The sequence below is a fragment of the Blennius ocellaris genome, assembly GCF_963422515.1.
Source record: "Blennius ocellaris genome assembly, chromosome: 11".
Lineage (NCBI taxonomy): Eukaryota > Metazoa > Chordata > Actinopteri > Blenniiformes > Blenniidae > Blennius > Blennius ocellaris.
In genome coordinates this window covers 19,823,682-19,839,985 of record NC_137660.1, presented here as the reverse complement: position 1 = coordinate 19,839,985, position 16,304 = coordinate 19,823,682, and the positions used below count along the sequence as shown (strand labels likewise).

Below are 16,304 nucleotides of genomic sequence, written 5' to 3'. Positions count from 1 at the left end.
TCTTTTTCTTTTTTTACAATCAGACAAAGAAAAAACAAAAAACAAAACAAAACACAATACTGCTGTTTCAGTTCGAATATTATAATTCTCCCACAAACCAGAGAAGCAACCTTAAATAGCTTGTTTTTATTAGCAGATACTATAAGTATGCTATAAGTCAGAAGGAAATAAGTGCCTTATCCCAGGACGAGCACACTGATACAGGTGCTGGCTGGGTACATTTTTTTTAATCCTCTATCATTTTTATTATCATTATTATTTATTGAGTCCTAATATCAATAATACATTAATATGAAATGAAATGAATGAACTAATAGGGTGGCCCGGTTTAGGAATCAATACTTTGTTCACGAAATTAACTTACCTAGCACCACACATCAGGGCAACACAAAAATAAATGTCAGCACACCCTATGGCTATCAAACTAATACTAAAGGAGGGAAGTAAAGTAGAAACAGCTTTTTATCGTACAATATGATGTAATTGATAAACAGATAAATATTCTCACTGGGTAGGTCTTAGTAGCAGTATTTTCCTCTTACCTAAACAGACAGAAGTTACAGAGCTACCTTTATACACGTGATCAATAATAACATTAAATATGGTGAATTAACAGCCGAGAATGAGGGAGAGAGTGAGAAAATAAGATATACAGCATACAGGCCATGTCAAGTTCATAGTTCTCCACCTGGGAACAGAACCGGTCAAATATACAGATGGAACATAAAAGCATCCACGGAATCAACACAAAATAAACCAAATAGTGATAAATAAGAAGTGTATTTACATGCAGATGTTCAAAGACTATTATGCACAAAAGAATGAAAAATAATACACAAACATATATTATTGCTTGACATTCGATTATGGCTAAAAGTTGCTTCTTGTTTTCTTTTTCTTTTTTTAAAAACTATATTCTTAAATGCAATTTTAATCATAAATTCTTATCACCTGTGCTTTGGAAAATGAGTTTTGTTCAAATGTGATGACTGACTCATAATTCTGGGCAACACCACTGGCAACTTGAAGCGTGACATAACACTGATCTTCACAATTTACGGTCAAGGAGACTTGTTTCCACAATTGACAGTCCAGAATTCATTTCAATCCATTTCAGCTCAGGCTGTTTGCAGTGCTGCTCCGAGCGAAGTATGGTATTTTTTTTTTTTAAATATATTTCTTTAAACACTCTGCAGACCCATGAATTGTTGAAGGTATTATGTCATGCTTTTAAAACCTACACCTATTATGGATGGATCAAGCTCAGCATTTCCAAAAACCTTTTTTACCTTTTCATTTTATATTAAGAAAAATTTTTTTTTTAAAGTCAAAAAAAAAAAAAAAAAAAAAAAAAAAAAAATCAAACCCTTCTCGTCCAAATAACCCTGTTCCTCTGTAATTATTAAAGCCTTGTCTGGGGTTTATTTTATTCACACACTGAGAACAGAGAGACACACACACGCACGCACACACACTATTGCTTTTTTTTTTTCTTTTTTCTTTTTTACAAACAGACAACAGAGCAGAGACAGAGGGACCAGCACATTTGACGGAATACTATACACTGATTGAGTAGCACACGGAGCATCAATCCCTTACTTACAATGGGATAGATCTCAAATGAGAATATACAGAAGGACATCACTTTTCAGGCCTGTGTGAAGGCTTCGTTTGTAGGTAGATACAAGTATCCATGTGTTTGATGACCATTTTCTGCTTTCCTGCCGCTATTGTAACCACACGACACAAAAAAAAGAAATAAGAAAGAAAGAAAATGGGGCTTTGTTATGTCTGATTTACATTAAATGTTAGGAATCAGCTGTACGAATAAAAGTCAATTCAAAAGGACGATGACTGCATTGTGGAGACCCGTAATTGTAACGCAAGGCATATTGCTTATTATCTTCTTCTAGAGCACATGACAAGCAACTCAACTATTTAGACTTGAATGAAAATCAAAGCTGAAACACATTGTGAGAAAAGAAGGTGGTCGACTTTAGCCGACCATTCACTTACAAAATACGCAATTGTTGATGTGACTTACAAATAATATATGTATATATTATTTAAGAAACACACCATACATTTTTGAAAACAGGAAACTAGCCAGATCTCTATTTCTCCATTATTTTCTGAACAGTAGGTGCTGTGCTACATGCTCAGTGTGCTATGCCAAAAAGTTCAGCCAAGCTCCTCTCATCAGTTGAGTGCTTCAAAGAGATTTCTTTTTTTTTTTCTTTCTTTCTTTCTTGTGTTTAAATATTTTTTTTTTTTTGAAGATCTCATAAATTCACAAAAGAGCTAATCAAATACTCTGCAACTCCAGAGGAAAGCGAGCTGCTTCTTCGGTCTACCTGTTACCTCCCTGAGCGTTCACGCCTCGTCGTCTTTGCTGCTCTCGCCGGGCCGCCGGGCCTCTCAACCTGGATTGTCTAGCAGTGTTCCAGACTGGGTTTTTCTTTTGCTTTGAGACTGAGGTTTCCTAGTCATAGAGGGCTTGTGCATATCCAAATAGCATTGGATCATAACAGAGATTATTATCAGGTACAGCATATCTACTACAAACCCAAACACAACAGATTTAGTATTGCATAAGAATATTTGGTTTGCTAACAAAGAGGGTTATCATTTGTAAATACCCTGATGACACCATAACTGATTTGTGTGTGTATATAAGTGAAATATGTTTGAAAAACAGCTCTTTATAAAAATGATGGGATTTGTAGTTTTTACAAATGAGTTTTTTTTTCTTCAAACTTGACTTGGCTAGAGGCCCCGTATGGACATGAGTAATGTAAAAGTGATGAATTCTTTTTAACCTCAACCACTTCTCGTGGAACATCCCTGAACAAAAAAAAAAAAAAAAAGAACTAAATTAATCAAATCAATACACATAAATGACCTCTCAAAAGAGAAAGCACAAAAGAAACTCTTCCCTGAGGGGTGACAGCACGAGGCGCTAACACCTCGTACAAATTGCACGGCAGAGGAATGATAGTGTGCAAACAGAAAACAAAGACAAACAATTGGATTCTACGTTACAGTGGGTGACAGATGTGTTAACATGCTTTCTTGGGTTTCTAAAGGGATATCACTTTTTTTTTCCTTTTTGCTCTTTTTTTGTTGTTGTTTTTTTTTCTAAAAAGATTTTTTCTAGAAGCCGCTACTGAGTTTTGCTGGAATGTTTTTAGGAATCCATTCTACATTATAGACGAGTAGACTGGAAAGCGGAAGCAACGACTACTGTTTGGCACATCCAGGGTTTTTTTTTCCTACCACTTTACTACCACACTGACAAGAAAGACACACTCAACAAAACAGAAGCACAACAACAACAAAGCATTCTGAAAATAGCACTTGTCCTACCATTTTTATGTTTCTCCCCTAATCATACAAACAACAGCTAGTCTAATTATTGCAGGAATATAGTTAAGTGCTACCTGACATCTTTTTCTCTCCCTCGTTCTCTTTCATGAGTTTATTAACCAAAACAAGTTACAAAAATAGAAGCTTTACAACCAGACAAGGCTTTGAATATTCACTTTCCCTTCACTGTTTTCTTCTGTGTCCTGTTAACAGCTCTGCTGGGTCGAGGCCGCGGTGAGAAGGCAGATAAAGTCACACTGAAACACTCAACAGGAGATCATAAATGTGCTTTTAGGTCAGACCCCGGATCTCTGTCATTACCGCGAACTTGCATGTTGTATCTTTATCTTCCACTAGATGGAACAATTGGATTACAGTAGCTGTGTGATTTCTTTTTCTTATTGCAGTCCAAACCACATGGCTATTCATTGTTGATTTGAGAGACATTGCCGGGACACATGTTTTCTTTTAGCCTTTCTGTTATATGAAAGCAAGTGCATTGCAAATGCAGTATACCTCAGGTTTCTTGTATTTTTAGAAGAAAATAAAAATAAAAAAAAGCAGCAGACAAATGCTAAGGAATCCAAAGAACAAAAACCCTGCAAACATCACTGCGAGGTTTGTTGGTTGTTATTTTGTCTGTGCGTGCTCGCTAAGCGATGTATCACAGCTACCTTTTGACAGGTGTCACACCGGCAGTGGTTGAGGAAACGTGTGATAGAGTGCCTTTAGCTTGCCTTCTCATCCGTGCCTCTTTTATTCACCAACCAGCAGCCACGTCAGCCATCCTAAAAGACATCCCATTCTCTTCCAAACCAGCATCGTCCGCAGCTCCCAGGACTAACCTCTGTGACCATGATTCAACTTGTATTTCTTGTGCACATGCAACACAACACTAGGTAAATATACAAGTCTTAAATTAAAGAAAGGTGTAAATAAAAGTGCCTTATCAATTCAACAATTAAGAATGGTCTAACTACTAATATCATACATGTTATTTAAAATAGATTCTATAAACATTACTTTTTTCTGTATATTAAGTACTTATGACCATATACCCTGTAGTACATTATAAAACAGGTGGAATGGACCCTTTTCATTGTGTTGGTGCCCTGTGCTTCTCCAGGGCACCTGTCCAGAGAAGGATTAATAGCAGATGGCCTTACATGATTTCACTATGCAACAATGGTGGATGGAGTCTTCGACAGCTAAAATCATTGCGTTTTCATTAGAATTACCAGAATTCTACTGTATTTTTTTTTTTTCTGTTTTAAACGATTGTCCATAGAGGTGCCAATTGCATCAGTTTGCCAATGGAACCTCCCTCAAAGTTGCTGTGAGTTTTCATTCCGAGCACGGTGTCCAAAAGATGCGACCCAACACGAGAGAAAGATGGCTGAACTTGACCGAAATGTGCGCATTTATCAGGTATTTCTTTTACTCCGATGATTTTAGTGCATGAAGTTGGCAGGTTTGTCGACACGAAACACAAAAAGTATTTCTTGGGTGTAATCTTGAGAATAATACTGATGTGGTCAGCTATTATTCATTCCAATTGTTTGATCGTGATCATGTATCACATGTGCCGGAAAATAGTTTTGGTTTTTTTTGTATGAGGAATACTGGTAACAATTAATGAATGAAGTCATCTGTGAGTTTCATATGTTAAAAAAAAACAAAAAAAAACGCATAAGAGGGTCAAGTTCAACCAAACAGAAATGATTTGTTCCTATCTTCTCTTCATGTCCCGTGGGGTGTCGGGTCCCACACGTCTTCCAAAGAGAACTAAATTCAATATAGTAAACCTTGACAATCAACTCCCTAAGCCCTCCCCTCCAATGTAAAAGAAGTTGAACAGTGTGCCATCTGTCCGCTCTGGTTTGTGCAGGGCACCAGTAAAGTGTCTCAGATTCCTCCTCCACATTCCCCTACGGTGGGCACACTGGCACCTGGCAGGGCTGCTACCCGTCAACGGGCATGGACTGCTCAAAGTCTGATCCGAACAGCTCCTTGTATAAGGGGGGGAAGTGGGCACGCACAATGTCTGGGTATATTGCTTTGAAAGCTGTAAGCTTCTCTGTATGCCTACTGCACAGCGCTCGCAGTGTCGACACTTTGCATATCAACTGTGGAGAGAGAGGAGACAGGCTGTTTAGATTCACAGGGAGGCAAGGACATGGAGCTGTGGTAGTGAAAAACATTCCTCCCTACAGTGTATTCCTTCTCACACAGGGGCAAACAGACTTGTAAATATTGAGACAAGCGCTCAGGCACAAGGAAAACTTGACACTTTGTATTAGGGGGCTGGTACAATTGATGAATTGCCACTTCTCTCAGGATAAAAGGGCGCTTCATGTCGTATTATGAATGCTTCACAAGAAATCAGTGTTCATTTAATCTAATACACTGAAAATGGTTTATGGCCTGTGGATAAAGATCCTAAACAGTGGGAGATTACGCTGCTACAAGAGTACAACATGCTTAGCAGACAGCCACTTTCAGGGATAATAGATGAGAGTGTGTAATGCATTGCACTGTACCTTTGTGAGAATACCGTCCTCTCTGTGGTTCTTCTGCAGGACGTGCTGGAGAGCCAATTGTATCTTTTGCTGGAGTTTCTCCACCTTCACCTTCTCCTGAAGCCATGACCGATCTGGAGGGCAAATATTCAGAGCGTTTTAAGCACAACAACAAAAAAAGAGAAACTAATTAAAAAACTAAAGCAAGAATGCAGAGCGAGTGTGAGAAAAAAAACATTAATTTTGTTGGAAAAACAGGAGGATAACAGTGTTCATTGTTGTGGGGAATGTCTGTCTGTCTGTCTGCGTTTCTTTGCACTGTGAATGACACCTACCAGCAGACATCAACACAAAGGCAGAGAACAGGGCGATCTCATCCTCAGACAGGTGCATAGAACACAAGTTTTTCCCAAACTCGAAGACGGAGCTGATCAAGTCGTCACAACCTGCCACAGCAAAGGACAGAGAGAAGGGGCTCAGGATGAGGAAGACCAAAGAACAACATTCACTCTTGATCTTTATTGGGAGAGAGGCGCACATGGGGGAGGGGAGAGGAAGGGGAAGGAATGAAAAAGAGCGGCATGCTGACAGCACATGGGAGCATCTTACGCAGAACAGGCGATGCTTTTACTGAGTTTTGCCTCCCAGACGAGTCACTTTTGGCAGTCGGGTGGTGTTATGCAAGCCAAAATGAGGTCACTATTGAGGCTTTTAGTTAAATCAATTATCGGGAATAGAGGGAGACAGGCGGATGCCACCGTAGCTCGGGAAGCCCATCACTCTGCCTCCCCACTGCACAGAACTCTGAACAGGACATTGGGACACATCCTCACAAATATACAAACAAAAATGGGGAACGGTAAGCTCACATCAGCGAATCGGAATTTCTACTGTCAATATGAGACACATTTATTTTGTCACAATGTGGCTGGAAGCGCAAGAAAACCCATGGTGGAAAAATATCAGTATTATCATGGCAGTCAAACACAAATTCTATTTGCTTTTGCCGGGGATGTTTTATGTCAGACTATCAATGATAGTTTTGATAGCACTCTCCCTAAAGACACTCCGTCTGGCTTTATTTATTCCACAGTTACAGCAGCCATATGCAGCAGATCCTCACTAACATCTCTGTTCTACCATAAATAACTGTTGAAGAGACAGCAATGCCAGGTGAGGAAGGGATGAGGGCTCAGTGTTTGCTTCTAGGCGTTCAGCATTGTGCAGAACAGAACAGAACAGCAGACTCTAATTTTGGCTGTTACACCAAGGAAGGGAGCAAGGCACTGTAAAAAAAAATAAAAAACACACACACACACACACACACACACACACACACACACACACACACACACACACACACGCACACGCACACACGCACACACACGCACACGCACACGCACACGCACACGCACGCGCACACAGAGAAACTGACACCTGACTCCACTTACCTAATGACTTGAACACATCAGGTCCGGCATATTTTCCATCAAAATAGACTGTGTTGTTTTGCGAGTCAAAGGCACGGCACATTCTGACAAACACAACTTCCAAAGAGCCTGTGGAGACAGACAGGAACAAGATGCTGAATCTGAGCTTTGTTGGCTTTTTTTCTCCTCCTTTCCTCACGGTTACACATCAGTCGGGGGTGCAAAACACATGATTGCGCTTTGTGCTAATCTTCCACAATATGAGTAACACAGCCACTTTGAAATAAAGAAGCCTGCCATCAGAGGAAAAAAACAAAAAAAAAACTCCTCTGCAGATGAAAATATCATCGACAGAAGGCTATTCTTCTGTAATGACATGCCAGATAAAAATTGTACTTCATTCAGCAGTGACAGTGCTTATTCATTCAACCTTTATTTAGCTAGATAGGTATTTATTATATCCCACAATTTGTACCACTCTGTGGGAGTGGATAAGAGGATCAAGAAAATGTAACAGAAGCCATGATTGCCTCTAAGGGAGATGCTACTGTTTTAAAATGTCATGTCTGACGAGGGATCTCATCCTGTATTTCATTATTCACATTGGTTGCGTCAATGTAAAAAATACCCAGAGAGGGACCCTGGAGAGGCGTTTGTTTGCTGCATGTTAAGTATGCAAGTGTGTATCTGTGTGTTTGTGCATCTGCATTTGTGCATAAATTCAGGTTTGAGTTTGCACAAAGAGCCACAGCCGATTTATATGAGTTCTGGCGCATCGAAAAACAAAATGAGACTATCAGTGTGACAAGTGAATGTCAGATGGGTTTTTTTTTTTCTACACTCATAGGCTCAAAGTTTCATCTTGTTTAAATTTGTCTTGCAGTGATAATTTTTTAACAGCTGAAACAAAAAGGAAATATATTGTGTTTTTCATTTTCATGACCTATAAGCTAAAATTATAAAGAAGAAAAAATAAAAGTGTAATATATCCCAAATATATTGAAGTTTCATGGCTTGAAAAAACAAAAAACAACATACTTTTTGCATCGTATTTATCTATTCTGAGATGCACCTGCGCTAGTATACAGCAGCAGATATTTCTAAGTGTTGTTATCTGAGTTCGGGAATATACAACTTATCTAATGCCGAGTCCTTCTAGGCTGTATTTGTACTGGACAGCGGAAAACAGACAGAGTCAGAGAGGGGAAAACAAGCGGGGGGGGGGGGGGGGGGTCTCCTCTCGGTGACACTGTCTGTGCGTGTGAAGAAGAGGGCTTTGTGTAGTCAGGTCAGATACGCCCTTGTGACAATGCCGGGGGGGGGGGGTGGTAGTGGTGGGTGAGTTTGACGGCAGCGGGCCATGTTGACAGGCTGTCATACCTGCTTTCAGCAGCACTATCTGATCGTTCTGACATAGCTCCATGAAGCCGTCGATGCGCTTGGCAAACTCCACCACATACTGAATGGCCTCTGTTATTTTGATAGCACACAGCTGCCACATGACTTCCCGGGGCTAAGCACAGATAGGACAGAGAATGGGTTATCTGCTGAAAAACAATGGGTCTGATTACTGTGGCCGCGGCGGAGGTCTAGAACGAGCCAGTCGCGGTCAAGTTACCTTGCTCTGGTAGCTCTCCACCTCCTCCTGCAGAAAAGCCTGCCAGGTCATCTGCTGCAGCTCCTCTCTCAGATACTGACATGTCTCCATGTGTGACTTTGAGATGTTCTGGGCCAGGTGTTCTGAAATACAAGCATCGTCACAAACCCGGAAGATCACAGTGGAGATGTGGTTGTTACCAACACGGCTATGTGAAAGTGAAGACCTCACTGATGAAATACGCCACAGGAAAAGAAGATTTATTTACTGAGCTTTCAAGAAGGAGGAGAGGCGGATACGCGTGGGTTTTTTTTTTTTGACTGGGAAAAGGCTTGTTGACATTTCCTTTTACTGCCTGCAGGAAGCTCCTAGCTTAAGGTTGAGGCAAAGCCAATCTAGTTATGACACAAATGCATGGAAAGGAGGAGGGGCGCCGTGTTACTCACTGAAACAAAGGTCACATTTTTCTCTGAGAGAAATATTGAGAATACGAATTTAAATGGTTTTGAAAACACATCTGTTAAAAGGAGTTCCGAGGCACAGGGGAGCCTAAAAAAAATGATTTCCCCCGACGCCTGCCCTGCTGGATCCTGATTGGCCCTAATTAATGGAAACTAATTACAAAAAAGAGGCTCTTTTAATGAGTGTTGGAGATGAGTCTCCAACCTCCTGCTATTTTAAGCAACCTTTGTGTCGTTTGCCCCACGGTTGAGCTGTTCTCTCCCCCTCCTCCATTTTTTGCCGTCTCTCCTCTTGCCTCTTCCTCCCTCACTCTCTCTGGCTTCTTACCTAGTTCAGCCATGGACACCGTGGGGGAGGTTTCTCCGTTGGTGAAGGAGCAGTAGGGGAAGAAGCCAGAGCCTGGAGCAAAGTCGCAGATGGGCTCCGGCTTGATGCCGTTGATGTCCAGGCCCGACTGGTCAGGAGAAGGCTGGATGTCCAGGTAAAAGCTGCTGACCGCCGAGTCCGGTTTGCTGCCGTCAGGGGTGTGACCGTCCATGTATCCGCTGAGGTCGTCGTGGAGCTCCGTGAGGCCGTTGGCTGAGAGGCCATAGCTCGGTGTGAGCGGCTCCGCCTCCCCGGGCTGTTGTTGGTGGTCACGCTGCTGCTGCTGCAGCCGGTGCTTCTGGACCTCGGCGTACAGGCTGTCTCGCTGCTTCTTCGACATTCGGCCGAACTTCACCGCTGCGAATCGCAAAGATGAAAGAACAATCAGACTCTGCTGAAATCATTTAAAACTTAACACACCATACAGAGGCTTCTTCAAGTTGACCAAAGAAAATGATCAACGGTGGAATCACTTACTGTTCAAAACTTTTAAACACGCACATGTACAGCTAACTAAGAAAAAAGGTATATCACAGGAATATCCATTGGTTTGTTATTTTTACAGTCACAACATACCACCTATTTCTATGATTCTTTAAAATGTCATACGTCATAATTATGGCCTCTATTTGAGCCAGGGGGAAAAATATGACCCTGTACTCTCATATGTTGATATGCAGTATTTTAGATTTGTTTGTATTTATAAGATGAAATTGAAATAATTTAATAAGGCTTGATATTGTTTAGTTTATGTATAATAAATGTAAAATATATGTAGGTATCAGTTTGAATTAAGTTATGGAAAAAAAGTATTTTATCACTGTATGAATTTTTTTTATTTTAGAACAATTTCATGTAACAATTATTTAACTAATTGTTTAATGGTAGAATTTGGTACAAAACAAGGTATAATTCCATGACAATCACAGTTTCACTTGTGAAATTATAAACACGGCCACGACCTATTACACCACCCTGCGGTGTATTACTGCGTATAACAGTATAATAAGGACAAAACGTAACATAAATTTAGACTCCGGTTACATCACAAACGATCACAAACCACCAGCAGAATAACGTAAGAACAGTATAAGAGTGATAGATTATTGTAAAATAATTATCACATTTGAGGAGACATCCAGAAATTAGAATAATGATTTCAAAAATGAGCAGCGTCACAAGTACAAAGTCAAAAACTGGAATTAACAAAGAGCTGATCAGCCCCTCAAACATGAGCCAGGCTAAGTTGCTGCCTCCTGTTTCAAGGTTTCCAGACTAAACATTGCTGCTGAGAATGAGACTCCTTGGCCGCCGTTCTGGGGGCCTGGCAGCGAGTCAGCCGGCCACTGTGTGTGCGTGTGCGTGCATGTGTGTGTGTGTGTGTGCGCACGTGTGTGTGTCGAGGCACGGTGGAAAGTGAGCAGAGCGACACAGAAGAGAGTACAGGCAGATGGGCTCTGGTGTGTTCAGTGAAGGTAAGAGTCACTTTCGTCTGTCCTGCGTGTGTGTGTGTGTGTGTGTGTGTGTGTGTGTGTGTGTGTGTGTGTGTGTGTGTGTGTGTGTGTGTGTGTGTGTGTGTGTGTGTGTGTGTGTGTGTGTGTGTGTGTGTGTGTGTGTGTGTGTGTGTGTGTGTGTGTGTATATAAAGTGTGTGCATGTCTGTATGTGCAGAGGAGAGTATCTACTGCAAAGCATGCATTTTGGAGTTAATTTAGTCATGATTATGTGCCCATACAAGTATGAAGATGTGCCAGGCTCTGTGCGTATGTGCATATTCAGGTACTTGTCGGTGTGCATCCCTCTGTGCGCATTGTTCTTTTATATATATATATTTTTCTATACTGGAAAATATCAGAGATCTGCTCTTTTCTGATACCATCTCCTCAGGCCAGTCTAGTCTGGACCAGCCTGGCACAGCAGGGGCCCCTCCTTGTATACATCCCCACCTGTGTGCTCCCATTACTGCAGCTCAGCTGCAGCGGCACTAATGACAACCTCTAACAACCACCTATTTCATCAAACCTCGTTTCTATCACAGCAACAAATTAGGCCCGCAGAAGAAAGCGCTGGCCCACCACTGGCAAACAGCAAGCACAGACCCACATCTTAGCCCCTGTTCACGTTGACAGTTTGTGGGAGAGGTTGCTTGTGCACAACAGAAAACAGTGGCATTATGATTATTTTTTTCATGTTTTTTCAACAAAATCACCTGAGTTCAAGACAACAAAAATAAATAGAATACATAAACACATTTGGGTTCTAATCGGTTGTTCTAGTGAAATATAAATTGAAAATTACATAATTGTTATGCCAGTTATTGAAAATGTGTATTTGGTAAGAATTACTTTTATAAAAAGTAGTGACGTTACTATAATAAGGAATTTTATTTAATGAGCAATTGGTTGCTGTGACAAATTAGTTGAGATCCCTGTGGTTCAGACTGATGACTGATTCACTCATTAAGCTCAACTGAAGCTACCTCAGCCTCAGTTCACTGAAGATCAAATGGTTTTGCACGCATTATTTTGTTCTGTGTAATTTAGTCACTCATTATGAAAGTGGAATTTGTTCAACTGCAACAACTTCATGCTCCTGTTTTCCAGTGTTCGTGCCGGAGACTAAAAAGCACCTCTTCTTGAAGTAATCTTTGAACTAATGACAATGAATAGAAACCCTAACAAAGGGCAGGACTGAATGTAAAGTATAATTCATGTATATTTAGAGCCACAAACGCATCAAAAATGATTAGGAGGCCGGCAAATGTCAGCTTATGTTAAAGCTAAGAGTCAGTTCAGGGAGAAGCACATCAAGAGAGACAGCAGCTCGTCAACCATTTTCACCTAAGACAACAACAGCGAGCTTACTGAGACGTCAGGATTTTTTTTTTCTTTTCTTTTTTAAAATTTCATGACAGTAATCAGTTCGCCTGCCGTCGCCCATGGCTAGCTGGTTCCAGCGCTGCATGACCGTGAGGTGGACAAAGCGATATAACAGATTGATAATAAGTTACGAGCACATTATTGCAAAAAAATAGTGGTATTTCCATGAAGCTCACTGTGCATACCAGCAACACTGCAGCTCGGATCCGAAGACACTTCAGCAGAGCGGGATTATTGCCCACACAGGGTGCCTGAACCTATGCTCTTCACCTCTCACTACTCACCACGCCACACTGCTGGACCCACCCACTTGTTTCTCCTCTTTTCATAAAGCACTTACCGTCTCGTGACATGCCCACTGCCAGGCACTTCTGCAGCCGGCAGTGCTGGCAGCGGTTGCGGCTGGTGCGGTCGATCAAGCAGTTCTTCTGACGGGGACAGGAGTACGCTGCATTGCTCTGCTGACTCCTCCTGAAGAAGCCCTGCGCGGGAAAGAGGTGTGGAAACACCTTGGGGGTTAATGGATGAACCTCTGTGGGTGGAAACATGCTGTGCAAATAAGGGACCAATTTGTGTCTTCATTGTGCTTTGCTACAAACAGAACAAGTTAGTAATTTACAATATATCTAGTGGCAATTTTTAAAAAAAAGAAGAAAAAAAAAGGCCTGCTGCTGCCGAACGCACACATAATTAAACTAGTGATAACATTTTCCTGGCTGTACTGCTATAATGCCGGGTAGTTAAAGAGTGCATTATATCACCAATGTGTGTGTGCAGCACAGGGATGGTGTGTTTGGGTAGGTATGATAACAGTGGAGGGTATTTTTCTTCAGTGGGGGTTATTAGAGTTGATTAACGCAGTCCTGGCGTGTGCAGTGCTAAAGGATCGTGAACGCACACAGACAGGATTTCTCATCCTTTGACTTAATGAATTGATTCCAGCACATCATTAACATGCCCCACTCTACTGCTCCATACACATATGTCTTAATTAGCTGCTCATTGGCTGTTTAATTACAAGAAAACAGCTGACAGCTGCCAAGTTGCTTTATAATGGAAGCCATTATGGAAACAGACTAAAACTGCCAGTGACAAGCAGCACTCTTTAATAATGCTATGATTTATGGTCCAAACTTTTGTGCTCTCACATATCATTAAAGGCCTCTCTGCCTGGACTAATTAGCAATCATTAAAGATAGATTTCAGCAGTTTATTCTTTAGTGTTTCGCCCCTTCCAGCTCCTGTGTGAGGGAGAGGAGCGCAGTGAAAGGAACCTCTCTCTCTCTCTGTCTCTCTCTCTCTCTCTTGCACACACGCACGCACGCACGCACGCACGCACGCACGCACACACGCACGCACGCACGCACACACACACACACACACACACACACACACACACACACACACACACACACACACACACACACACACACACACACACACACACACACACACACACACACACACACACACACACACACACACACACACACACACACACACACACACACACACTGGAGCGAACAGCAAAGGTGCAGAGCTGGCTGAGGAATGCTAATGATGTGCCTGGTGACAAGCATGGGGACAAGAATACACTCTAAGCACAAAATTCCCCTCACTGTGAATGGCTGGTGCATTTGAAACAGTACAAAAGGTGGCTTCAATAGAAGCAACACACTGAAGCAAACAGCCAACAATCTGCTATAATTCAAAGCACTCTCCTTTTGATCATTTTATTTCAAGAAGAGCGGGCTGCAGCAGAAGTAAAAAAAAAAAAAAAAAAACTGCAAAAAGACAGGTCCCTGCAAGGGAACAGCAAGGCAAGGCAGAGGAATGACTTTGTCCTAGTAATTGTAGCTTTCTGTGATGTCTGCTGTGATGCTTGACCACTTTAATGATCACGCTGTGTGTTTACACAGCCCCTCTCCAAATCGTCATAAAACTTCAGCAACATTTTCAAATGTTTTTTCCCCCCTCGCAAGCAAGTTTCTTTGACTTCCTCAGTTTCCTCCGTCTTTCCCCTCTCAGCCCTTCTGTCCCTCACACACGCGCGCACGCACCCACGCACCCACGCACCCACACACACACACACACACACACACACACACACACACACACACACACACACACACACACACACACACACACACACACACACACACACACACACACACACACACACACACACACACACAACCTCCCATGATACAAACAAGTCTAGTCCCTTTCTGCTTACCTTACAGCCTTCACATGTTATCACGCCGTAATGGATGCCTGATGATTTGTCTCCACAGATCTTGCAGGGAATTATTTCGATTTGAGCTGTGGAGAAGAAAAGAAAAGAAATGAAACAGGTAAAAAAAAAAGAAGAAAAAACAACATTTTGCTGTCACAAGTCACTGTACAACATCCTCACCATGGATCCATGTTGGTACATGAAAGCACTGTGCTTCTAAAAACATCTCATCCGGTGGCTTTTAAATCCTCACATCCACTGAGCATTAGCTGAATATTTACAGAGTTGTGTGTGTGTGTGTGTGTGTGTGTGTGTGTGTGTGTGTGTGTGTGTGTGTGTGTGTGTGTGTGTGTGTGTGTGTGTGTGTGTGTGTGTGTGTGTGTGTGTGTGTGTGTGTGTGTGTGTGTGTGTGTGTGTGTGTGTGTGTGTAGGGAAGGAGGCCATTTTAAGTCCTCACAGACAGGCAATGTAAACACAGTGTCAGTTTGCTTCTTAAACACCACTTACTTAAGAAAGAAAACTCCTCTATGAAGAAAACTGTAATATACCACAGTAGTAGTAATACAAATCTTGCACTGTGACAAAGACTCACTTAGGTACATGAAGAAGCGTAGTCCCTGTTGGACAACTTGACTTCATGAATTTTAAAACCATGAAAAACCCCAGGAGTGAATCCATTGCGGCCACGAAGAATCAGAACACGCCCGCTGCGCTCGAAGGGGCCTATGGCAGTGACTGTGAGAGCACCTCTGGATGTACCGTAGAATAAAAAGGTTCAGTTGCAGTTTGGCTGTGGTGTTGTGCTGTTGACAGGCCCTCTGATTCTCCTGCCATGGAGGACAAAAGCACAGAGAGGACGGGCCTCATCTATCGTTGGCCTTCTCCTCGGGAGCGGACCACAGGGCAACACAACAGAACAGACAGAACACACAGACATCAGAGACGCAGAACTCCCAGCTCGTCCCGCTGTTCCCAGCTTTATCACTGCAGCCACTGATGCTGCATCCCTCTCCACCCCCCCCCCCCCCCCCCCCCCCCAACCCCCTGAATCCCTCCCTCCAGAGATCTCTATCTCGTAGCCCTCCTCCACATCTCTAACATCTAGGTCCCGACATCCCAGCAGTGCACTCCAGCTCCAGACAAATGCCACTATCTGATCTAAATCGAGGAAAGATCACCGCGGGATATTTTCTCACGATGCAATTTTTTTCCTCTCCTTTCCAACCCACCGCAAAGCCCACCAATCAGAAAGCAGGAGGAATTAGCAAGTTTAAAAAGCGGTGCCACATTCATAGTGTCACAGGGTTACATCAGCCTCTCCCCCTGCAACCAGGCCTAACTGTGTAATGCCTCAGGTCTCTTTCAAAGACTGGAAGCCTTAAATATCCCTTATACACCTTAACAATCAGCCTCTTTAAAAGTGGTTTGATCACATCAAAAGTACTTTTGT

The 16,304-nt window shown here is 42.2% G+C and overlaps 1 protein-coding gene across 1 annotated transcript in view; it reads right to left on the bottom strand.

The window, feature by feature from the left end:
* Window positions 1–2,946: 2,946 nt before the first annotated feature.
* Window positions 2,947–16,304, bottom strand: part of roraa (RAR-related orphan receptor A, paralog a) — a 184,269-nt gene continuing 170,911 nt past the window's right edge. Inside the window, exons 3-11 of the mRNA XM_080504568.1 lie at window positions 14,855–14,940; window positions 12,959–13,100; window positions 9,702–10,097; window positions 8,934–9,055; window positions 8,696–8,828; window positions 7,337–7,444; window positions 6,221–6,331; window positions 5,907–6,019; window positions 2,947–5,492 (exon numbers count right to left, since the gene is read on the bottom strand). Coding sequence (XP_080360694.1) covers window positions 5,328–5,492; window positions 5,907–6,019; window positions 6,221–6,331; window positions 7,337–7,444; window positions 8,696–8,828; window positions 8,934–9,055; window positions 9,702–10,097; window positions 12,959–13,100; window positions 14,855–14,940 — 1,376 coding nt within the window. The 3' untranslated portion in view covers window positions 2,947–5,327. The remainder of the gene's footprint in view (window positions 5,493–5,906; window positions 6,020–6,220; window positions 6,332–7,336; window positions 7,445–8,695; window positions 8,829–8,933; window positions 9,056–9,701; window positions 10,098–12,958; window positions 13,101–14,854; window positions 14,941–16,304) is intronic.